Raw genomic sequence first — 25,824 nt, forward strand, 5'->3', positions numbered from 1 at the left:
AATGTGTGGAAGTTTATTGTACCATTCTTGAAATTTTCCTTGTCTTTTAATTTTCCAAAATAAAAAAAAAAAAATTAAGTGGGCTTTAGAAATGACATAATTAGATTTGTACCCTGGGTCAGCTCCTAGAAACAGTCAAGAGTGGGCAAGTTATTTCATCTCCCCACGTCTTTAAAATGGGAATAATAGTTCTTAAGTCAAAAGGTTATTGTGAAGACACACACCTACATATACATGCAGACACACATTCCTCTTTTTTTTTTTTTTTTTTTTTTTTGTCTTTTTGTCTCTCTTTTTTTTTGTTGTTGTTGTTGTTATTGTTGCTATTTCTTGGGCCGCTCCTGCGGCATATGGAGGTTCCCAGGCTAGGGGTCCAATCGGAGCTGTAGCCACCGGCCTACACCAGAGCCACAGCAACGCGGGATCCGAGCCGCGTCTGCGACCTACACCACAGCTCACGGCAACGCCGGATCGTTAACCCACTGAGCAAGGGCAGGGACCGAACCCGCAACCTCATGGTTCCTAGTCGGATTCGTTAACCACTGCGCCACGACAGGAACTCCACATTCCTCTTAACTGAAGGAAAAAAAAGCATGAATTTTCTTTTTGAGAATAAAAATCAATTTTTTTCAGAGTTCCCACTGTGGCTCAGCAGAAACGAATCTGACTAGTATCCATGAGGACACAGGTTCGATCCCTGGCCTTGCTCAGTGGATTAAGGATCTGGCATTGCCGTGAGCTGTGATGCAGGTCACAGATGCAGCTCAGATCCCACATTGCTGTGGCTGTAGTGTAGGCCAGCAGCTACAGCTCCGATTCGACCCCTAGCCTGGGAACTTCAATATGCCAGAGGTATGGCTCTAAAAAGACCAAAAAAAAAAAAAAAAAAAAATCAATTTTTTTCTTTTTGGCCACTCCTGCAGCATGCAGAAGTTCCCAGGCCAGGGACTGAACCCATGCCACAGTTGTAACCAACCACAGAGATAGTGGCAGGATCCTTAACCCTCTGAGCCATGAGGGAAATCTGAAAATCATTTTTTTCATCAACGAAATGCTCATGACTTAGATTTTGAATTCTGAAGAAATCTCAAGATAACTGCATTTTCACTTTGGCCAAACTTAGTGTTCTTGAGCTCCTGAAATCCAGATATAAAAATCATAATTTTCTTCTAATAAATTCATAATCACTTACCTGAGTCACATAATTAAACACCCCTATCTTTCAGTTGATTCAAATCACTCTGAAACACTTTCCATATATTCATATAAGGCATAAAGGCTGTTACTATGAAAAATCAGTCATGATTTTTTTAAACTATCAGCTGATGTAAAAATCCTAACAGGAGACTTACTAAGCTTTTCTTAAAGGAGCACTGTATTCAAAATCTGTAGAAGCTCTGTAATCCTACAGAAAGAGAAATCACTTAAGAAAATGATACTTATTTTCTGAAAACCCAAACATGACGCAATGGCTTTTTGTGTTTTTTTACTTAACAATTTTCTTTCAAAAGATTTAATCCAATAATGCACACAAAGTGCTCATCAAAGGGCCCAACATGTAATAAGTGCTTGATAAAAGTCACCTTTCTATTCTGAGTGGCTCAAAGCCAGTTCTTTAATCTGCCACACAGCACTGCCTCCACATAACAAAGAAACTATTATTATCTCTTTAACACACTGCAGGCAGGAAAACCAATGTCCATCAGATAAAATGGACTCCTGCAACATTTTTGCAGGAAGTTTGGCAATCAATCTGTCACCAAGTGTCATGCTGGGCCAGCAGCATCAGCACCACCCACAAGGGAATGTATTAGAAATGCAGAGTCCCAGGCCCCAGCATAGACCTTCTGAATCAGAATCTCCATCTTAACCAGAAACCAGGTCACCTGCATGTACATTACAGTTTGAGGAGCCCTGGTGCATAAGACGAGGTCCTGTGTTCAAGGGACTTAGCATCTCGGTCAAGGAGTCCAGACACAGAAAGCAGCAGTGACCAAATAGCCTTTTTTTTTTTTTTTTTTTTTTGTCTTTTTGCCTTTTTCTTGAGCCTCTCCCGTGGCATATGGAGCTTCCCAGGCTAAGGGTCCAATCGGAGCTGTAGCCACCGGCCTACGCCAGAGCCACAGCCACGTGGGATCCGAACCGTGTCTGCAACCTACACCACAGCTCACGGCAACACCGGATCGTTAACCCACTGAGCAAGGGCAGGGATAGAACCCGCATCCTCATGGTTCCTAGTCGGATTCGTTAACCACTGTGCCAAGATGGGAACTCCTGCAAATAGGCTTTTTTGCATGTCAGCTAAAACATACTTCATAGAGTTCTTTTTTTTTTTTTTTTTTTTTTTTTTTGTCTTTTTGTCTTTTTGTTGTTGTTGCTATTTCTTGGGCTGCTCCCGCGGCATATGGAGGTTCCCAGGCTAGGGGATGAATTGGAGCTGTAGCCACCGGCCTACACCAGAGCCACAGCAACGCGGGATCCGAGCCGCGTCTGCAACCTACACCACAGCTCACGGCAACGCCGGATCGTTAACCCACTGAGCAAGGGCAGGGACCGAACCTGCAACCTCATGGTTCCTAGTCGGATTCGTTAACCACTGCGCCACAACGGGAACTCCCATAGAGTTCTTTAATCCTCTCTGCTTTGGCATATATACTGAACCAACTACAATTTGAATTTCTGTAACTAATTTGTGTCCCAGGACACTGAAAATGCACTTGCTTTGCCTGAAGGATCAGATACAATGTAGAAAGTTTGATAGTAACAGCCCTCAATAAGCACCTCAGGCAATTCAATTTCTAACACTGGAACCAAAGATGAAAATAATGGTGAATTATGAGGTTAATATTGCTTCAACTTGGAGAGCTTTAGAAAAAAAGAATGAGGAATTCCTGTTGCGGCTCAGTGCAAACAAATCTGACTAGTATCCATGAGGACATAGGTTCAATCCCCGGCCTTGTTCAGTGGGTTAAAGACCTGGCATTGCCGTGAGCTGTGGTCTAGTTCACAGACACGGCTCAGATCTGGCATTGCTCTGGCTGTAGTGTAGGCCAGTAGCTACAGCTCTGATTTGACCCCTAGCCTGGGACCTCCATGTGCTGCAGGAGCAGCCCTAAAAAGACAAAAAAAAAAAAAAAAAAAAAAGGAATGGGACTGCATTCATTAAAAATACCGAATTTTGGCTCCAATAGTGTTTCCATTTTACACTACAAGCTTATTTTCAAATGTAGTGCATAATAGTTACAAACCAACAGCTGTTAGTTCTCTTCCTTTTTTTTTTTTTTTTTTTGTCTTTTTGCCTTTTCTAGGGCCGCTCCTGTGGCATATAGAGGTTCCCAGGCTAGGGGTCGAATCAGAGCTGTAGCCGCCAGCCCAGCCAGCCTACGCCACAGCCACAGTAATGTGGGATCCGAGCCGCGTCTGCAACCTACACCACAGCTCACATCAACAACGCCAGATCCTTAACCCACTGAGCAAGGCCAGAGATTGAACCCACAACCTCATGGTTCCTAGTCGGATTCGTTAACCACTGAACCACGACAGGAATCCAATACCAGATCCTTAACCTACTGGGCCACAAGGGACTCCTCTCTTGCTTTAATACCCATTTCCCTTTGCCAGTCTCACATGAGTCAAGTTTCCAATAAAAAAAACAGAGCCATGTTTTTCTGAGTTCCAGTGAACCACATGGGCACACTGAGGTTCCATCACCATAAGGCTCACAAAAGATTAATGATCAGAAAATCAGAGTAAAGTTTTAAAATACTCCCATCTTGTGGTAGTTTAGAAATATGACAGCCTAAACAGGACAGTCCTGTTGTCAGTCTTTGTTCGTTTGTCCCTCTACTTCCTTCCAGCAAAGGAAAAAGCATTTAGATGGAAAAAATTCTAAATCATACAGAAATAAATGGGAGATTCCTTCTGAGGTGCATGGATTTTGGATTATAAAGTTATGTCCACACTATGCATCAGTCAAACTGCGGGCCATCCTCATTTGCTCCTAATGGATCTTATGGATGCCTGGTTTCTCCAGCTCCATCATGGAACCCAGTACCCAAATCTCATACTTGCCTTGCATACCCTGCCCACCCCACTCCACCTATAGAACAAAAGATTAATACCTGTTGGTTAACTAGAACTCTTGGAGATTTTGCTATACTTTAATTGATCATAATATTTTTGCTTTCACTCAACAGATGATCTATTTAGGTATCTATTTATCCCATGTGCTAGGCCTTATGTGTCAGAACAAGTCAGAATAGATTAAGATCTCACAGAATGTACGGTGTAAGGAGGGAGACTACAAATGAATGACTTACAGCAAGAGTGATGCATGTTACCAACTGGGAAGGGGTGTTATAGAAGGGGTCAACGTCTAGGACAGTAGTGAGTATGGTGGGTTAAAAGCATAGGCCCTGGAGTTCCTGTTATGGAGCAGCAGAAACGAATCTGACTAGGAACCATGAGGTTGCAGGTTTGATCCCTGGCCTCGCTCAGTGGGTTAAGGATCCGGTGTTGCCGTGAGCTGTGGTGTAGGTCACAGATGCTTCTCAGATCTGGCCTTGCTGTGGCTGTAGTGTAGGCTGGCAGCTGTAGCTCCAATTTGACCTCTAGCCTGGGAACCTCCATATGCTGCAGTGCAGCCCTAAAAAGCAAGAAAAGGGGGAAAAAAAAAAAGCATAGGCCCTGATGTTGGGTAGATCTGGGGAGGGATTCTGAAGTCAGCTACTTAGATAAATTACTTAAGCTTCCTCTGCTTGTTTTCTCATCTGTAAACTAAGGGTAATAATAATAACTACTCATAGAGTAGCTGTGCTGAATTTGCCTTAAGTCACTGCCCTCAAAGCTGAGGGTTAGGTCCTAGAAGCCAGTGAGGCTACTTGGGAAGCAGAAATTCCCACATTAACATATCTGCTTCCTTTGCATTGTTCTCTTCCCTCTAGGAACACCCTTCAGTGTCCCAGAACGATCTTCTCTGCATTCTGCATCCTTTTTCTGGGCATAAAAATGATCTATGAGGTTATAACCCTCTGGAAACCCCATGAGCCTCTGACCCAGTGTGGTCGCACTGAGCCAGTGGTCCTCTCTTTAAGGAAGGGCACCAGGTTTGGAAACGGCCACTGCACATGAGTTAGAGCAAGACTGAACACCGCACTGCTATCCATCTGTTCTTCCTTAAATACATAATCCCCTCAAGCTGCAGAAAGGGATCCTGGTAGCCCCAAAATTTAACCAGGAAAACTGGAACAGCAAGGAGTAGAGGAACTAAAACTAAGCATTCCTCTTTAAAAATGTGAAGCCATGGAGTTCCCGTTGTGGCTCAGCAGAAACGAATCTGACAAGTATCCACGAGGACGTAGGTTCGATCCCTAGCCTTGCTCCATGAGTTAAGGATCTAGCGTTGCTGTGTGGCTGTGGCGTAGGCCAGTGGCTGTAGCTCCGATTTGACCTCTAGCCTGGGAACCTCCACAGGCCGCAGGTGTGGCCCTAAAAAGACAAAAATAAAATAAAAATGTAAAGCCAATCCTCTTGCTGTCACTGGAAATGATTTTTTGTGTTTAAAAGAATAAAAATGTATGCATATGAATGTTACATTTGATCCTAGCACAGTGTCCAACACGTGGTAGACAGCCAAAAATAAATAGATGCATTGGACACACAATAAACTTGTTTTTATGGATAACTTTAACATGAAAACTTCAGAATAAACCTCTCTTTAGAAAACGTATCTTTTGAAACAATGGTTCTCAACTGGAGGTGATTTTTGATTGTCATGATGAGGGGAGGAGGGACAACTACTGCCATCTAGTGGGTAAAGGCCTGGGATCTGTCAAACATTTAACAATGTACATGATAGCCTCACACAATAAAAAACTTTCCAGGAGTTCCCTTCGTGGCTCAGCGGTTAAATAACCCGACTAGGATCTACGAGGTTGCAGGTTCAATCCCTGGCCTCGCTCAGTGGGTTAAGGATCCGGCGTTGCTGTGAGCTGTGGTGTAGGTTGAAGATGCAGCTCAGATCCTGCGTTACTGTGACTGAGGTGTAGGCTGGCAGCTGTAGCTCCGATTCGACCCCTAGCCTGGGAACCTCCACATGTCACAAGTGTGGTCCTAAAAAGCCAAAAGCAAAAAACAAACAAACAAACAAAAAAAGCCCAAAACTTTCCAGTCCAAAATGTCAATAACACCGCTATTGAGAAGCCCTGCCCTAAACACACACACACAAAACAACAACAAAAACTTTTAAGGCTTTGTTAGAATATGAAGGAGAATAAATATGGGCTCCCTGCCCCACTGATATGTTATTTTCACTAAATATTAAAGCCGGTTTATAGAAAAATAAACCAAGTGTCACCCCTTATCACACTATAGCCCTCTGACCTATTCCAACAGTTGGTCAGGAGTTCCTATAGTTTTTTACACAGCTGTCATTGTAATGTATCTATTCCATTTTTTGAAATATTGTTTCTAGGAGTTCCCTGGTGGCACAGTAGGTTAAGGATCTGGCATTGTCACTGTAGTGATTTGGGTCACTACCATGACATGGGTTTGATCCCTGGCCCGGAAACTTCCATATGCTGTGGGCGTGGCCAAAAAGATTTAAAATATTGTTTCTATACATTTTCAATATCTCTGCATGGCCTTTATTATAAAACTCTCAAGCATTTGAGGACAACCCTCAAATTTTGAAAGTTTTAAATATTTTTTTTGGTCTTTTTTAAGGGCTGCACCTATGGCATATGTAAGTTCCCAGGCTAGGGGTCGATCTGGAGCTGCAGCTGTCAGCCTAACCACAGCTTACAGCAATGTGGGATCCTTAACCCACTAAGCAAGACCAGGGATCAAACCCATATCCTCTTGGACACTAGTTGGGTTCATGGCCCCTGAGCCACAACAGGAACTCCTAAATATTTTTCAAATATCTGCTTCATGTTTCATTAGCCCTTAATTTTTGTTTGCACCTAATGTGAAATGTTATAAGTTCCTCGTGTGAAAATTTAAGTGCACTTGTCTAGAAAGGAAAAGGAAAAAAATTTAGAATATCATAGTAGCTCTGGGAATGTTGTTACTCAGGATTTTTTACATTCCTTCCAGCAGCCTTTTATCAAGTATTCAAAAAGCCCAAAGTGCAATTATGCAGTCTTTAGTCTGTCTACCAAGTTTTTCTGAGATTAGTCTCATCTCAGTCAAATTTTATTTCTGATATCGTTTTATTTATTTTTGCTTTTTAGGGCCACATACGCAGTATACAGAGGTTCCCAGGCTAGGGGCTGAATCAGAGCTATAGCTGCCAGCCTACACCACAGCCACAGCAACTCAGGATCCGAGCTGTGTCTGCAACCTACACCACAACTCATGGCAAAGCCAGATTTTTAACCCACTGAGCAAGGCCAGGGATTGGACCGTCAACCTCATGGTTCTTAGTCCAATTTGTTTCTGCTGTGCCACAACGGGAATTCCTCAGTCAAATTTTAAATAATTTTAAACAAAATGAAACAAAAAAAAATATTCCTCTGAAGCCCTGGACTTAACATGTGAAGACTTTTCTCCCCCAAAAAATCCAGTTATTCCGTGCTCTGAGTCCCCATGGTCTTTCAGCCTCTGCGGTGACTACTGAATAGAGGTCACATTTACATGTCTATTTCCCCTGCTGGACTCTGAGCACCTCAGGGTGCTTAGTAAGTGCACACTTATCAATCTTCATACCTCCTGTCCCTACCCCGGAACCTGGTTCATGGTAGATGTAGACAAATATTTGTAGACTACATAATGACAGGCTAATACCTACTGAGTTGTGGTCAGCTTTGTGAGGTTTAACAATTACCTGTCTCTGATATTGTCCTGAGTTTCCCTGTGTTCTCTCTAGGGGTTTCAGGTGTCCACTGTCTCCAGCCATGAGTAAAAGAATCCAAGGGTAGAAACAACAGTTTCTATGTCCATTTTAATTTCTATTAATTATGCATTGAAGAAAGTGCTAAATTGGCCCCCAGGAGAGCAGGATTCTCATGTCTACAGAATAGAAAACTAGCAAAACTAGCTTCTAGATATCTATTCAGTTGTCCCTGACAGGCCATCAAACTAATCTGGTCTCACAGGTCCAAGGCACAGAAGATGTGAAATGAGAGACTCTTTAGAGAGGGTCCCTGGATCGCAGACTAATCTCCTTTATTCTTTTTTCCATTTGTACTAAAGCATATTTCTTTAAACAGCATTAAAGCCTTTTGTTTAACATTTTATTTCCTAGCTTTTCCAAATATATAAATAACATGCAAAATATAGTTTAATGGAGAGAGAGAGAAAGCTCCTAAGATCCTAAGTCTGGAGTTCAGTGAATGAGCTGGAGGTAAAATGGAGTAAATTGAGGGGCACTCCCATCATGGCTCATCTGACTAGTATCCACGAGGATGCAGGGTCGATCCCTGGCCATGCTCAGTAGGTTAAGGATCTGGCATTGTCATGAACTGTGGTGTAGGCTGCAGATGTGTCTCAGATCAGTGCTGCTGTGGCTGTGGTGTAGGCCAGCGGCTACAGCTCCGATTCAACCCCTAGCCTGGGAACTTCCATATGTTGTGGGTACGGCCCTAAAAAGACAAAAAAATAGGAGTCAAATTGAGGAATAAAACTAATTCTTGTCATCTGGTGAAAACTGAGTACATAAATCACTCAAAACTTTTTTCAAAATTCTTCAAGAGCATTTCATGGGGACATGGGGCAAATATACAGACTCTTGACGAGTAAGTTTGGTCTACTCCACAAGTCCTTAACATGAAGTTATGTTTGCCATATTGTTTCTTTTTTTCACTTTATTTTCTTTTTAGGGCTGAACCTGTGGCATATGGAAGTTTCCAGGCTAGGAGGTGAATAGAAGTCAGCTGCTGGCCTACGCCACTGCCACAGCTACACCAGATGCCAGCCACATCTTCAATATGCCACATCTTGCCACAATGCCAGATCCTTAACCCATTGAGCAAGGGCTGGGATTGAACCCGAATCCTCACGTATGCTATGTCAGTTCTTAATGGGAACTCCTGTCATATTGTTTCTAAAGAAAGTTCACGACTTAGAATTTGGCTGTTAATTATTATCTCACTAACACTGCCAAGCTCTGGTGTTACTTGTTAAAGCCTATTACCTTTATTACTTTCTGCATTTTGTAGTTGGAAAATGCCAGCTGCAAGGCTGCATAATGAATGCGTCATGAAGGTAAGATACGGACCCTTGACCCTGGACCATTTTGCTGCTCCAGCTGAGGAACCAAATAAGTATACCAAGGACTCCATTAACAATATTCACCTGTCTCAGCTCAACTTCAGCCAGTCTCGATCTTGGTTCACCCTAGAATCACTAGCGGAGCTTTAAAAAAACAGTGCTGCTTTAAAAAACAGTGGAGCTTTGGAGTTCCCGTTGTGGCTCAGGGGGTTAAGAATCCGACATACTGTCAGTTTGAACCCTGTCAGCCTCACTCAGTGGGTTAAGGATCCAGCATTGCCACAAGCCGTGGTGTAGAGCACAGATGCAGGACCCCAAGCCCAGGAACTTCCATGTGCTGCAGGTATGGCTGTAAAAAGAAAAAAATACAATTTTAAAACAGTGGAGCTTTAGAAAACAAACCCATCTCCAGAGATTCTGTTGTGATTCACCAGGATGCAGCCTGGGTACAGGAATTTTTAAAGCATCTCGAGTAATTTTAATGTGCAGCCAGCTTGACAGTCACTGCACTCGAAAGCCCTAACTTAGTAAGACTTATTTAGGATCTTCAATTGCTCACTCTTGTTTCTGAAGGAATTCTCAGATAATCTACCCTTGTACTAACTGCTCTGAGTGGAAGGGTACCTTGACTTGTTTCCCAACACCCAGGTAATAACACAAAGCAGCTAAGGTCAAGGAATAATTAACTATTCTGTTAATATTTACCTAATCAAAGGGCCATTTTAAAAATGAGACTTGCAGTAAACTGAATTCTCCCTAGGTTAGAGTTTAATTCCTTCTATCTTTCTATTAAATCACTTCATTGCAAAATGTTTTCTTGACTTTGAGAATAATTTCTAATTGTCTGAACCACAGGTAAGGTTAAAAATATCCAGCTAGAATCTTTTATGAAAAATACAGTATCAGCCATGTCCAGTCACATGAAACTCATCCAATTTCATTCTGCTCCACATTTGGTGCTAACTAAATGAAAACACAATGATTAGAAGGGACTTTGACTTTTTTTAAAATTGGATCTAATTCTTCTTTTCGTGAATCTTCATTTCTCTAGATCTAAGCATTTAGGTGTAAGCAGTCTCATAATATAATCTGGTCAAAATTAACTTGCAGACATGCACATTGCTGATATCATCTGACAAAGAACACAATCAAAGAGGTAAACAAACCAGGTGAATTTTTTTTTTTTTAAGAAATACTTGGTTCTACAGAAATCTAGAATTTCAGGCACTGCACTTCAAATACTACTTACATTTTCTAGGAGGCAAACAGCAGCAGGATTCCCACGAAATGCTTTTGCTGTGAATGCATCTGCTATGAAAATAGGGAGCTTCATTTTCCTTGTAAGCACTTCTGCAAGTTCTCAAAATTTCTGATAGCCTGCTTTCCTTCTTGTTGCTGCAAAAAATAAAGTTAATGTTTTACTTGATGTACATAAGCAACCAGCATTTCCTAGGTACAAAGTCAAGCAATTATTCTAACTTACCCACAATTAAAAATAAGTGATCCTCTGATTAATTTTAAACCTCTAAATTGAATTTGTTTTAAAATAGTAGATGAATATTTTCTTTTCATATTGTACATATACTTAACAACAGAATCATATTCTTAAAAGAGCCAAAACTATCTTAGGCTATCTACCTATCTATTTATCTACATTTTTTTTGCTGCCCCACAGTTGTGACCTAAGATGCAGTTGCAGCAGTGCTGAACCCTTAACCCACTGTTTCAGGCCTGGAATGGAACCTGCATCCCAGTGCTTCCAAGACACCACTGATCCCATTACACCACAGCAGGAACTCCACTTAGGCTATATTTTTAAAGAAGTGCATGAAACTTCCAAGGGGACATATATATATGTTGCTTAAGGTTTCCCAAAGAATATATGCACCCCACCTTTTTAACCCCAAACCTGCGGCATATGGAAGTTTCCAGGCTAGGGGTTGAATTGGAGCTGCAGCTATGTCAGAGTACACAATACCTATGCCACAGCAATGCCAGATCTGAGCTGCTTCTGCGACCTATGCTGCAGATTGTGGCAACACAGGATCCTCAACCCAATGAACAAGGCCAGGAATTGAATGCACATCATCATGGATACTATGTTGGGTTCTTAAGCCACCAAGCCACAACAGGAACTCATGCCTTTTTAAAAGAATACATTTTTTGGAGTTCCCGTTGTGGCTCGGCAGGTTAAGAACCTGACTAATGTTCATAGGGACATGGATTTGATCCCTAGCCTGGCTGAGTGGGTTGAGGATCAGGTGTTGCCATGAGCTGTGGTGTAGGTTGCAGACGAAGCTCGGGTTTGGCATTACTGTGGCTGGGGTGTGGGCTGGCAACTCCTGCTCCAATTCAACCCCTGGCCTAGGAACTTCTGTGTGCCTTGGGTGTGGCTCTAAAAAGACAAAAAAAAAAAAAAAACAAACAAACCATTTTTTCTAATTTTAAAAAAGATGCCCATTATAAAAAAAGAAAACCGTGGAAAATCAAAAAGTGACCCATAACCATGCAAATCAGCAATAAATTTTTTTTTGGGGGGGGGGACTTAACATAGTCAAAGGAACCTCGTGCTTTAATTTGTTGGTGTTATTTTACAAATCTGCAGTAGAAAGTTTTTTGAGCTCATGACATAAATTTGTTAAAGTAAACCTTTTCACTATAAGAATAATACCTCCTCTTTACTGAAAACCATAAAATACAGAAAAGCAGGGAGTGGGGTGTCTCCCATATTTTCATTTCCCAGAGATAAATCCTGTGAATATTCTGGGTGTCTTCTTTGCTCTACTAGAAAGCCTGGATTTTTTTTATAGGCATGGAAGATTCCTCTCTCCCAAAGTTACAGACTTCAAAAAGATTCAGTGAATTAGGGGGTGCTTTGTTTAAATCTAAAAGAAATTAACCTATCCTAACATGCATACTAGTCAGGTTCGTAACCCAGTGAGCCAAAACAGGAACTCCCTTTAATCACAACTTATACCTTTTTGTTTTATTTTATTTTTATTTTTATTTTATTTTTTTTAGGGCTGTACCCATGGCATGTGGAAGTTCCCAAGCTAAGGGTCAAATTAGAGCTGTAGCTGCCAGCCTATGCCACAGCCTCAGCCACAGCAACTTGGAATCTGAGCCATGTCTGTGACCTACATCACTGCTCACAACAACGCAAGATCCTAAACCCACTGAGCGAGGCCAGGGATTGAACCCACAACCTCATGGATATTAGTTGGGTTTGTTACCACTGAACCATGAATTGGGAACTCCAATTTTTACTTTTTTAACAGTATAATATGAGTACAAATGCTTCATAATTCTTAAAAAAAATCATTTAAATAGATTTACAATAGGTTCATGGATGTGCTATAAATTATTTAACCATTTTTCCCTTTGGTGAATATTTATTTCTAACTTTTCACTTATAATGTAGGCATTCCCACTGTGGCTCAGCAGTAATGAACCCAAATAGTATCCATGAGGACTCGGTTCAATCCCTTGCCTTGCTCAGTGGGTTGGGGATCCAGTGTTGTCACAAGCTGTGGTGTAGATCTAAGACATGGCTCAGATCTGGTGTGGCTGTGGCATAGGCTGGCAGCTACAGCTCCTATTCAACCCCTAGCCTGGGAACTTGCATATGCTGTAGGTATGGCCCTAAAAAGTTTTTTAAAAAAAGATAATGTTGTGACCAAACTTACCGACTATAAATCTTGGTCTGCATTTCTGATTTTTTAATTACAATAGATTCCCAAAAAGTCAAATCCCTAGATCAAAGTGTGCAGACATCTTAATTTTATCTTACACATACAGATAAATTTATCTTTAGGAGTGTATCAACTTAGCATGTGAGAATGTCCCACCACTGCTAATCTGTTAGATAAAAAAAAATACTTTGAGGGAGTTCTCGTCATGGCTCAGTGGTTAACGAATCCAACTAGTATCCATGAGGTCTTGGGTTTGATCCCTGGCCTCACTCACTGGGTTAAGGATCTGGTGTTGCTGTGAGCTGCGGTGTAGGTTGCAGACAGGACTCAGTCTGGCATTGCTGTGGCTCTGGCGTAGGCAGGTGGCTACAGCTAGGATTAGATCCCTAGCCTGGGAACTCCCTATGCCACAGGTGTGGCCCTAAAAGCAAAAAAACTAAAAACAAAAAACAAAAACCTTTGAGTTTTCCTTTGTGTTTCTTCGATTATTCTAACCAAACTGCAAAGAACATAAAGTCAGAACCTCTTCTTATTTTTCTTTACTACTAAAATCTCAGTTCCTAGAACAGTGCCTGGCATACAATAAATGTTTACTGAATTAAGTAAATAATATACTAAGCATGCATCTCAACTGAACTTTCAAACAGTGACTGGCAAATACATAGGGCTTCTCAACATGGCAACATCTGCCAGCCAACATTTTAGTTTCAGTAGCAGTACTGTTATTGACAGAACATTGCAGTTTGTTTATGCAATTATTTGGAAATAGATTGCCTCTGTTATTTTAGAAAATTTAAATAGAGACCAGAAACAAATTAAATTTCTGATAATGAGCACAGTATTCATAAATTTAATAGAACTGACACAGAAATCATAGGTGTGCCACAAAGAGATAGTTTGTACCCTCATTTAAACTACAACCTCATTGGTTCCAGCCATCAGCTACACATTCAATCAGATGAAGAAACATATAGAAAAGACTACCTTTTCTATCACGATAATAAATTACATGTGCAAGTTTTTAAAATGTTTCTTCAAACAGTGTTCTCAAGTTTTCTTGCTCTAATTTGGTACAGAAAAATACAATTCTACAACTAAGTACTTTATCAGGCTTCTAGAAATACTGAATTGCTTCTCAAATGAAAACATTAAAGGGAAAAAATCTCAAAGACTCTAATATCCAATGTCATTTGCCTGTTTAACAACTACCCCTCTCTACTTCATCTCCTCCCAACACACTTGCACTTCCCTTTTCCTAAAATAACTCTGATTTTGTTTGGGAAAGCAGTGTGCCCAGCCCCGTTAATGTATCATAAAGGGTCTAAGTCAGTCAGAATGATCTCATGATCCTTTGCCAGATGCTTCCTCTTCCAGCTAGAGATGGTCATAGGACCCAATTAGAGCAAGATTGATTCTAGGGAAAATTTTTTGCTTTCTGACAAAAGGGCCAGAACAGAAAGGGTCAGACCTCCTCTTTTTCCTAAATGGACATGTTACTGATGCCTGGAAATGCAACAATCACCTTTTTTTTTTTTTTTTTGGTCTTTTTGCTATTTCTTAGGCCACTCCCGCAGCATATGCAGATTCCCAGGCTAGGGGTCTAATCGGAGCAGTAGCCACCAGCCTACGCCAGAGCCACAGCAACGCGGGATCCGAGCCGCATCTGCAACCTACACCACAGCTCACGGCAACGGTGGATCCTTAACCCACTGAGCAAGGGCAGGGACCGAACCCGAAACCTCATGGTTCCTAGTAGGATTCGTTAACCACTGTGCCACGACGGAAACTCCCCACAATCACCTTTTGACCAGGAGGTGACAAATATGAAGATGAAAAGCTAACCAGTTAGGTAGAGAAGAAATATAAGTTCTTTATGATATAGTTAATCTGCTAAATAAACATTAGACCCTCCTACTTTTATACTTCCTACATAAACAATAAATCCTTAAGATTCAAACTATTGTCAGTCCACATGGTAGCCAAAATAATGGCCAAAGTAGCATAAGATGTCCACATCCTAATTCCAAGAACCTGTGAATATGTTATGTTGCACAGCAGAAGGGAATTAAAATTGCATATAGGATTAATGGTGGTTAAAAACATGGACTCTGGGGTTTTATTCTATTATTCTATTCTATTCTATTCTACTCTACTCTACTCTACTCTCTTCTATTCTATTCTAGTGCTCGTACCCATGACATATGGAAGTTCCCAGGTCAGGGATCAAATCCGACCCACAGCTGTAGCAATGCTAGATCCTGAACCCACTGCACCACAGTGGGACCATTGAGATCTATCTTGGACCTGTGACCTCTAGAATTATGAAATAATAAATTTACATTATTGTTACTCACTAAATTTGTGATAAGTTGTTATAGCAGCAATAGGAAACAAATACAAACCAATATTGTGTTACTTGTGGCCCTGCAAAATCCTAACTGCTGCACAAATTTCCAATAACAGTAATAATAGGTAATACTCCCTGAGTGCTTATGATGTGCTAGACATGGTTCTAAGAGCATTTAATCCTCAGAACACCCCCATGAAATAGACGCTTATTTATAATCTCCATTTTACAGATGAATAAACAGAGGCTCAGAAATTTTAAGTAACTTGCCCAAAATCACATATCTAGGCAATGCCCAAATTTGAACCCAAATAGTCTAACTCCAGAGTCCATGTTTTTAACCACCATTCCTTAAAATATATCCAAGGGCCAGAATTTGAGAAGCTCTTAATTAAGGAACTAAAATCTTAGTTCCACGACACTGTAAACTATCACTGCATAGAGAAATTCTGTCTTCTTAAGTGTTAAAATACTTTAGACCATCTTTGAAATGAAAACTCAGAGCTTAAAAATTCTCTTAGAATTTGCTGACACTCAGTAATAGAAAGGACCCTGCTACAAGATATACTAAATAGGAGTTCTTGCTGTGGTACAATGGCTTAAGGATCCAGTGTTGCCACAGCTATAGTGTAGGTTGAAGCTGCAGCTCAGATTCAGTCCCTGACCCAGGAATTTCCATATGCCAGGGGCATGTCGAAAAGAAAAGAAAAGAAACACTAAATAATTGTATTACCTTATGTGTGGAAACTGAGCCACATTTATTTCTGATTAAGTAAAAAGAGTTCTTGGTAAAATGTGGAATTTTCTTAAGCATTTTTATTTGTTCTACAATAGTGGTTCTCAGACTTTAGCATGCATCAGAATCATCTGTGGGGACTTGCTGAAACCAACTGCTGGACTCCATGCCCAGAATTTTTGATTTCGTAAGTCTGAGATGGGGCCCAAGAATTTACATTTCTAACGAGTTCCCAATCGATGCTGATGTTGCACTTGGAGAATCACACTACAAAAAGAACATGAAGTTTCTAACACCATAAATGTATAAAAAATATCTTCCGGAGTTCCCGTCGTGGCGCAGTGGTTAACGAATCCGACTAGGAACCATGAGGTTGCGGGTTCGGTCCCTGGCCTTGCTCAGTGGGTTAACGATCCGGCGTTGCCGTGAGCTGTAGTGTAGGTTGCAGACGCGGCTCGGATCTGAAATAATCAGATAACGATCCGGCGTTGCTGTGGCTCTGGCGTAGGCCGGTGGCTACAGCTCCGATTCAACCCCTAGCCTGGGAACCTCCATATGCCGCGGGAGTGGCCCAAGAAATAGCAGCAACAACAAAAAAGACAAAAAGACAAAAAAAAAAAAAAAAAATCTTCCTAAAAATATATTTTATAATTTTTTTCTTTTCTCTTTTTTTATTAGAGTTGATTTACAATGTTATGTCCATTTCTTATTTTATAATTTTAATTTTTATTCTTGGTCAAAAGGCATTGCCTAGATATATGATCTTGGGCAAGTTTGTTTTAGGGCCGCAGGCGGGGCATATAGAAGTTCCCAGGCTAGGGGTCAAATCAGAGCTTCAGCTACTGGCCTTCGCCACAGCCACAGCAACAATGGATCTGAGCTGCAGTCTGCAATGTACACCACAGCTTGTGGCAACTCCAGATCCTTAACCCACTGAGCGAGGCCAGGGGTGGAATCCATATCCTCGTGGATACGAGTCAGTTCATTTCTGCTGAGCCACAATGGGAACTCCCGGAAGTATTTTTTATTCATTTAATTAATATCCCTGTTTGTGCTCTATGGTGATAGATTATGATTACGGTAGGATTCACATTAACAATTAACAATTTAATTTTCAAAAATGACTGTGTACTTCCCACAAATCAAAACTACTATGAGGTGCCACCTCACAAGGATCAGAGTGGCCATCATGAACAAGTCAACAAATAACAAATTCTGGAGAGTGTAGAGAAAAGGGGACCCTCCCATACTGTTGGTGGGAATGTAAATTGGTACAAGCACTATGGAAAACAGCATGGAGGTACCTCAGAAAACTAGAGAACTCTCATATGACCGAGCTATCCGAAACTCTTGGGCATATATTCAGACAAAACTTTCCTTGAAAAAGATACACACACCCACATGTTCACTGCAGCACTATTCACAATAGCCAAGACATGGAAACAACCTAAATGTCCATCAACAGATGAATGGATTAAGAAGATGTGGTAGGGAGTTCCCGTCGTGGCGCAGTGGTTAACGAATCCGACTAGGAACCATGAGGTTGCGGGTTCGGTCCCTGCCCTTGCTCAGTGGGTTAACGATCCGGCGTTGCCGTGAGCTGTGGTGTAGGTTGCAGACGCGGCTCGGATCCTGCATTGCTGTGGCTCTGGTGCAGGCCGGTGGCTACAGCTCCGATTCAACCCCTAGCCTTGGGAACCTCCATATGCCCCGGGAGCGGCCCAAGAAATAGCAACAACAACAACAACAAAAAGACAAAAAAAAAAAAAAAAAAAGAAGAAGATGTGGTAGGAGTTTCCATCATGGTGCAGCGGAAATGAATCCGACTAGGAACCATGAGGTTGCCGGATCGATCCCTGGCCTTGCTCACTGGGTTAAGGATCTGGTGTTGCCGTGAGCTGTGGTGTAGGTCTAAGACACGGCTTGGATCTGTCATTGCTATGGCTCCGACATAGGCCAGCAGCAACAGCTCCTATTCAGTCCCTAGCCTGGGAACCTCCATATGCCGAGGGTGCAGCCCTAAAAGGACAAAAGACAAAAAAAAAAAAAAAAAAGAAAAAAAAAAAGGAGTTCCCGTCGTGGCACAGTGGTTAACGAATCCAACTAGGAACCATGAGGTTGTGGGTTCGGTCCCTGCCCTTGCTCAGTGGGTTAAGGATCCGGCGTTGCCGTGAGCTGTCGTTGCAGACACGGCTCGGATCCTGCGTTGCTGTGGCTCTGGCATAGGCTGGCGGCCACAGCTCCGATTAGACCCCTAGCCTAGGAACCTCCATATGCCGCAGGAGCGGCCCAAGAAATAGCAAAAAGACAAAAAAAAAAAGAAAAAAAAAGTCGTGTATACTTTGCTGTACAGTAGAAAACTGATAGAACACTGTAAACCAGCTATAATGGAAAAAATAAAAAACATTAAAAAACTTAAACGTTTTGCACAATTAAAAAAATGACTTGTATTTCCTAAACCCCAGGCACATGCTAGATTTTGAGGGGTAAAATGATGAAAAGGTCATTAACTTTGTCAAGGAATTCTCAGCTGGTGAGGAGACTGATGTAAAAATTATAAAATATAAAAGAAAAAGGTATAGATAAAATGTTTAGGAACACAGAGAGCAATAATTCTGTCCAGGAAACAGAGGGAGCTCAAGAGATAAGGTGACATTTGAGTGGGTCCAGAAACAAAGCAAATGTCCAACAGCTGTATAAAGTGGAAATAGGCATTGTGGGCAGAGTGCACGGATTAATCCCAGGGCAAGCAATTGGATATGGAAATATATGGGGGAAGAGGATAGGAGGGAATGGAGATAAGGTTAAAAGGACCTTCTGGAGCTAATGTTCATGATTTGTTCTTTGTCTTTGTGGGTTCAGAAATCCAAAGTTCAGTTTAAGAGCTATTCTGTGTCAGGAAGGCTCCAAAGCTAGGCACCCAGGGAGAGGAAAGAGTCTCATGAATGAACCATACCCCACTACCCTGAGAATCTAATCTAGAATTTACTTTTGAAGATGTTTCTTTTACTCTCTTTCTCCTTATAATTAAAATCTTAAAATCTCCTTAAAAAGTTGGTCTCAATTCTATAAGGAGAAGGCAGCTTTAACCTCCCCCTAAATTGCTGAGGGAAAATTTGAGGCAGAAGTTTGAGCAACCTGCCTTTCTTTAACCAGTAAAATGGGCTTGCACGCATTTTGGTATCCTGGTCAACCTAATGGCTGGTCCTGAGGTGCAGTTATTAGGCAGGGCTCTGTGTAGTTGTCCAGCAGGGGGGTTTTCAAATGATCTAAATAATTTAAATTATCCTTCTCTAGTTTCACTCACATTCCATTTTGATCCCTAGAGTAGATTTATATGCCCTTCCATATGCCAAGCATACATGCTTTTAAAAAGAAACCAGGAGTTCCCGTCGTGGCTCAGTGGTTAATGAATCCAACTAGGAACCATGAGGTTGCGGGTTCAATCCCTGGCCTCACTCAGTGGGTTAAGGATCCAGAGTTGCCATGAGCTGTGGAGTAGGTTGCAGAACGTAGCTCTGGCGTAGGCCTGCAGCTACAGCTCCAATTAAACCCCTAGCCTGGGAACCTCCATATGCTGTAGGTGTGGCCCTGGAAAAGACAAAAAGACAGAAAAAAATTAATAATAATAAAAAGAAAAAGAAATCAGGGAGTTCCCGTTGTGGCTCAGAGATAATGAACCCAACTAGTATCTATAAGGATGTGGGTTCAATCTCTGGCCTTGCTCAGTGGGTTAAGGATCTGGCATTGCCGTTAGCTGTGGTGTAGGCTGGCAGCTACAGCTCCAATTCTACCCCTAGCCGGGGGAACCGCCATATGACTCAGGTGCAGCCCTAAAAGCAAATAAATAAATAAATAAATAAATATCAATTACCCACAAAGGGTATGAGCTCATAAATCTAAATTCATATGATTTCACAACCATTCATATCTTTTTAAATTTTTAAGTTTATTTTAGTTTTTAATCAATATATGAATATATATTAAATCTTTTAATAAACAATAAAATGATATAGAAAAAAACTAAAAATCCTATTTGACAATATCCTGTCCCACTACCTTCCCCAGAGGATGATCAGGTTTGTTTTGGGGAACACAGTAGACACCTACCTCTCTGAATTCTAATCTTGGTTCCATTTACCATGCAAATGTAGGGAAATCATAAACCTCCCTTGTTCAAATGGCTTAGTCATTAAACCTGCCCATGGGTGTGCCTGGGAACACTGATGCTTATTTGTCCCTCAGTAACAGTCTTTGTTTACAATCTCCTGCAGTTACAGACAACAGAAAGTTTATTCCTGTTATTCCGTAGCTAATAGCATAAAAGAGCCCACTTGGCTTTAGTTAGAACTGCTGCTCCAAAACAAAGCTTCTCATTAATAAATGCCAGTTTAGTTCTTTGAAAGTGTAAATGCTTAGTAATAGAGTACTTACTGGCATTCAGAAATTCCATGAACACTATCTGCTTTACTTGCTGGTGAAAAGAAAATGAGTACAAAAAATAACTACAAAGTATAGGAGTTGCTCTAGCTGCAGCATAGGTTGCACCTGCAGCTCAGATTCAATACCTGGCCCAGGACCTTTGCCCCAGTTTAGGCCAAAAAAAAAAAAAAAAAAAAAAAAAAAGAACTACAAAGTACAAGTAAAATAAGTTTTAAATCAAAATTTAGAAGAAAATCTAAAATTAAGTTTTATGTAGCTACTAAGATTTTATACATATATATATAAATAGCACTCCACTACTTTGAGTTTACTTCCATTCATATTTCCTAGACTTAATACAAGCTCTAAAACAGTCTTTGTTAAAATATTATAGACTATTTCTGATTTCCTTAATGACAATTATGTTTAAATACACCCGTTTTGGAAATTTTTCACTTTTCTGTTCAAGTTTACAGTTTTCATCTTATCATGATAACCTACCATTTACCAACCAAATTTAAAAACAAAAACAAAAGAACTTTGACTTTTGAAAATAAGACCCACATTTTTGCCCCCTAAGAAGTTCAGGAGGTTAGAGCAGACTCCAGAAAAAAAGATTATAAACTGGTGCTATGATTCTTTCTAAGTAAGAAAAGCATGATTCAGAACTTTGTAGTGGTAAAACCCCTAGCATATGCCAAAAATTGGTTAGGTTTTTTCTACTGCTCTATGAAGCAGCTATATTTGACTAAACGAATGTGTGTGTGTATATGCATGTGTGTATATATATAAGATAGATAATTTTTTTTGGCTGTATCTGCAGCATACAGAAATTCCTGGGCCAAGGACTGAACCCAAGCCACAGCAATAACACTAGATTCTTAACCTCTAGGTCAGCAGGGAATTCCAACCTGTTTATATTTTAAATTTTGAATTTTTGACTTATCAATCTTATTGTAAAGCACTGTTAAGAGTCTTGCTCTAGCTTGAAATAGAAAACTGGATCTACAGATTCTTTAGAGAAAAATACTATCCCACTACATAACATTACTTGAATTTAACTTTAGCAATGGTGGAAAATAGTGTTTTTTGAAAATGTTATGATTTATTATAATCTCATGAATAGGCAAACAAAATAACTCTTAAAACCTTGTAGCATTCTCTATATGTATCCTTCCATTGTTCTTATTTATCCTTAGAAATGTATACTTACAAGAAATACATATTTTTTAAAATTTTATTTTTTTCTTTTTAGGGCTGCACCTGTGGCATTCCCAGGCTAGGAGTTCAATCCAAGCTGCAGCTGTCAGCCTATGCCACAGCCACAGCAACGCCACATCATGATACTAGTCAGTTTTTTAACCCACTGAACCACAATAGGAACTCCATCCTCCAACTTTTACCTCAGGCATTATCTCCTTCAGAGAGCGTGCCCTGAAGCCCTAGCTGGTGCTAATGATCTAATTCTATGTTCCCCAAAACACTCGCTGCTTATTCTATCTGATCATTAACTATAGTTTTATACAAAACTATAGTTTTGTATAATTTATCTATTTAATGGAATGCATCCACATGCCTCTTAAAGTCTGAGACAGCTTCACTTTATGTACTTTATTATTATTATTATTGCTTTTTAGGGCCACACCTGTGGCATATGTAAGTTCCCCGGCTAGGAGTTGAATTGGAGCTGCAGCTGCTGGCCTACTCCGCAGTCACAGCAACACAGGATCCCAGCCATGTCAGCAACCAACACTGTAGCTCACAGCAACACCAGATCCTTAAGCCACTGAGTGGGGCCAGGGATTGAACCCACATCCTCATGGAAACTAGTTAGGTTTGTTTCCACTGCACCAGTACAGGAATTCTGTATGTACTTAATTTTTTTTTAATTTTTTTATTTTTTGCTTTTTAGGGCCGCACCTGTGGCATACGGAGGCTCCCAGGCTAGGGGCTGAATTGGAGCTGTAGCTGCTGGCCTACACCACAGCCATCGCAATGCAGGATCCGACCTGCGTCCACCACCTACATCACAGCTCACAGCAAAGCTGGATCATTAACCCACTGAGCAAGGCCAGGGATCGAACCTGCATCCTTATGGATGCTAGTCAGATTCGTTAACTGCTGAGCCACAACGGGAACTCCCCTGCTTTATTTTTTGTGAACTGAAACGTATACTGAACTGCTAGCAATTCAGTAATCAATATTCATCTTATCAATAGCAACCACATCCGCCTATACCAGAAAAACGGCAGTATAGTACACGTGAAATATTATTTATTCTTTCCAGGATAATACTTGGCATTCATATGATTTGACAGATTTCTCTGAAAAGTTTTTTGCCCCCTAAACATAGTGCTTGGGACATTGTACTTAAAAAAAATTCTATTAATTTTACTATTAGGAGTTCCCACTGTGGCACAGTGGAAACGAATCTCACTAGTATCCATTAGGATGCAGGTTCAATCCCTGTCCTCACTATGAGCTGTGGTGTAGGTCGCAGACACGGCCTGGATCCCAAGTTGCTGTGACTGTGGTATAGGCCGGCAGCTATAGCTCTGATTTGACCCCTAGCCTGGGAATTTCCATATGCTGCAGGTGCGGCCCTAAAAAGAAAAAGAAAAAAAAAAAAAGTCACTACTAAAACTAGCTTGGGAGTTCCCTGGTGGCTCAGCAGGTTAAGGATTTGGTATTGTCACTGCTGTGGCTCAGACTGCCGCTATGGCATGGGTTTTATCCCTGGCCCAGGAACCTAAGAGTGCCATAGGAGTGCCCCCACCTCCAAAATTAGTTTAACAGGAAGGAACTACATTTATTAACAACACAACAAACAGACATGAGATTGAATGGGACTGGAATTATTATTTCAAATACTAATCTCTACCTTAAATAACAACCTAAGAACCCATTTTAGAGACTAAGAAACTGAGGTTCAGAAAAGTGAACTGCCTCAAAATCAAAGAGCTGGTAGTTAAGTGTCACTATGTATTGGAACCTAGGCTTGACCGACTCCCTGATTATGAAAACAATTTTAAGTTTCATCATAGATTTTCTTCTTTTTCTTTTTGGCCTCGCTCATAGCATGTGGAAGTTCCTGGGCCAGAGATTAAACCCGTTTCACAGTTGCAAACTGCACCACAGCTATAGCACTGCCAGATCCTTAACCTGCTTTGCCACAAGAGAACTTTGAAAATTATATAAGTGACTCCACCCCCAGTATGACCATCATTATTCGTACACATATATAATGAAACCTGTATTTTTATCTACCACTCAGAAACTTAAAATCATGTGTGCAGTGAGGGAAAATAGTCTGTTACTCTATTATCTGTACTGTTTTCTAAGTTATCAATGTGCTTATAACACATTTAAAACAGTAAAATAATTTCTTTTTTTTTTCTGTCTTTTTGAGGGCTGCACCCCCGGCGTATGGAGATTCCCAGGCTAGGGGTCCAATTGGAGCTACAGCTAGCTGCCAGCCTACGCCACAGCCACAGCAACTCAGGCTCTGAGCCAGGTCTGTGACCTACACCACAGCTCACAGCAATGCTGGATCCTTAACCCACTGATCGAGGCCAGGGATTGAACCCACAACCTCAAGGTTCCTAGTCGGATTTGTTTCCTCTGCACCACCATGGGAACTGCAACAGTACAATAATTTGATTTAAATTCCTTAAATAGCTATCTTTTTTTTTTTTTTTTTTTTTTTTTTTGCTTTTTAGGGCCACACCTGTGGCACATGGAGGTTCCCAGCCTAGAGGTCTAATCCGAGCTACAGCTGCCAGCCTACACCAGAGCCACAGCTATGCAAGATCCGAGCTGAGTCTGCGAGCTACACCACAGCTCATGGCAACCTCAGATCCTTAATCCACTGAGGGAAGCCAGGGATCAAACCTGAAACCTCATGGTTCCTAGTCGGATTCATTTCCACTGCACCCTGACGGGAACTCCAGAGGCCAGCTATCTTTTATAGCCTGTTCTTCATGGCAATCCACTGGGACAGGAAGAAGTTCCAACACTTTTAATTATTTTCAAAAATTAGAGAAAGTGTGCCAGGTGCTTTCTTCCTTTTAAGTAGCAATTTGTTTACTTGGTGTATAATTATTCAAATTGGATGGGACCTTTTGGTTTCCCTAATCTCAGAATGAGCAATCACTAAGGTGACTTGAAGAGACAAAAAGTATTAAGAATGTAAACTGTGTAATTAAGCCTTGTCTTGAGAAATAATTTTGAATTATGATGGAGATTACTGCTTTGTAAAAACAGTATATATATCTAGAGAGAGAGAGGAGGGAGACATATGATATAAATCAAAGAACAAGCATTTCCCAAAACTTCTCAGTAAAATAAATTTAGTGTTTAAAAGGCCCTCACTATGTTAAGTAGACACACTCCAGAAACTTATCTGTGGGTTACCTTTTTAGCTTATCTGCTTCTCCTATTGACAAAGAAATTATGACCATCCAGTTTTTATGTTATTTCAGAATGCCACTGGGGGTATATGAACAACTGTCTTAACCAAATTTTAGTTAACCTGCCTTCCCTACCACAGAAGCATACAATATCTTTCCATTTCTCTTTCTCTTTCAGGCTCTGCATGGAATTTTCCTTTCTCTTCATCCTGACGGTGTAACACAAGATCATGTGTTCACAGTCTTGTTTTACTCTGGGTGGTGTGGGTGCTTCTATTTCCTTCTCCTTTTTCATCTTTTCTCTTATTATGGCCCCTAACAGGATCCTCTCCAGGGTTCCTCTGATCTCTATACTAATAGGAAAGCACTGAAATGACTGAAAGGAAGACAAATGAGGGGGGAAAAAAAAAAAAGCAGCTGGGAGTCCTTGGTTCTAACCATCTCTATGGAAACAGTTCCAAAGAGACCAATCTGGAAACAATTCTGTAGGGATCACAGGAGCAGTAGTGAGCCAATCTCACCAAGACTTAGAGGACTCAACTAACAAATGGGAATAGTTGATGAACTTTTTTTTTTCTTAGAAAAATAAACAGGAAGCCAAACAAAAATTAGGTTTATCCCTATATATAATGATGTAATATACTTTTTTTTACTCAAAACTTACTTGCTGCAATAACAAAAAAGCAAAAGGAATGCACATGCTTATTTCAAGTCCTTCTCGAGAATTCACATTGGCAAACAGCAGCATGCTCAATACAAAGAAATTGTCACACACACAAAAAAAAGAACACCCCAAAGAAAACACTGAGTTTGGTGGCGAAAAGTCATTAGAATGATTTTAGGATTGTAGCCCAAAACCATAAAAAGTATTTGGAAAGAATGCCAAACTCAATCAGGCAGTAAATAGATTGTTTGAATTCAGGCAAGGGGTGAAAGGGATTACAGAATTCCATCTACCAATTCAGGCTTAAAGACTGAAAGGATAAAGTAGTGAAGTAATTTGAATCC

The 25,824-nt window shown here is 40.8% G+C and overlaps 1 protein-coding gene across 4 annotated transcripts in view; it reads right to left on the reverse strand.

The window, feature by feature from the left end:
* PBLD (phenazine biosynthesis like protein domain containing) overlaps positions 1-25,824 on the reverse strand; it is a 43,699-nt gene that overhangs the window by 15,620 nt on the left and 2,255 nt on the right. For all 4 annotated transcript variants that reach the window (XM_084997157.1, XM_084997156.1, XM_021073529.2 and 1 more), the window contains exon 2: positions 10,460-10,605. In XM_084997157.1, coding sequence (XP_084853283.1) covers positions 10,460-10,543 — 84 coding nt within the window. In that variant the 5' untranslated portion in view covers positions 10,544-10,605. The remainder of the gene's footprint in view (positions 1-10,459; positions 10,606-25,824) is intronic.

The sequence above is a fragment of the Sus scrofa genome, chromosome 14, assembly GCF_054392235.1.
Source record: "Sus scrofa isolate SSC_HxYL_T2T_F1_AM1 chromosome 14, Sscrofa_HxYL_maternal_Yorkshire_Landrace_v2.0, whole genome shotgun sequence".
NCBI classification, from domain to species: domain Eukaryota; kingdom Metazoa; phylum Chordata; class Mammalia; order Artiodactyla; family Suidae; genus Sus; species Sus scrofa.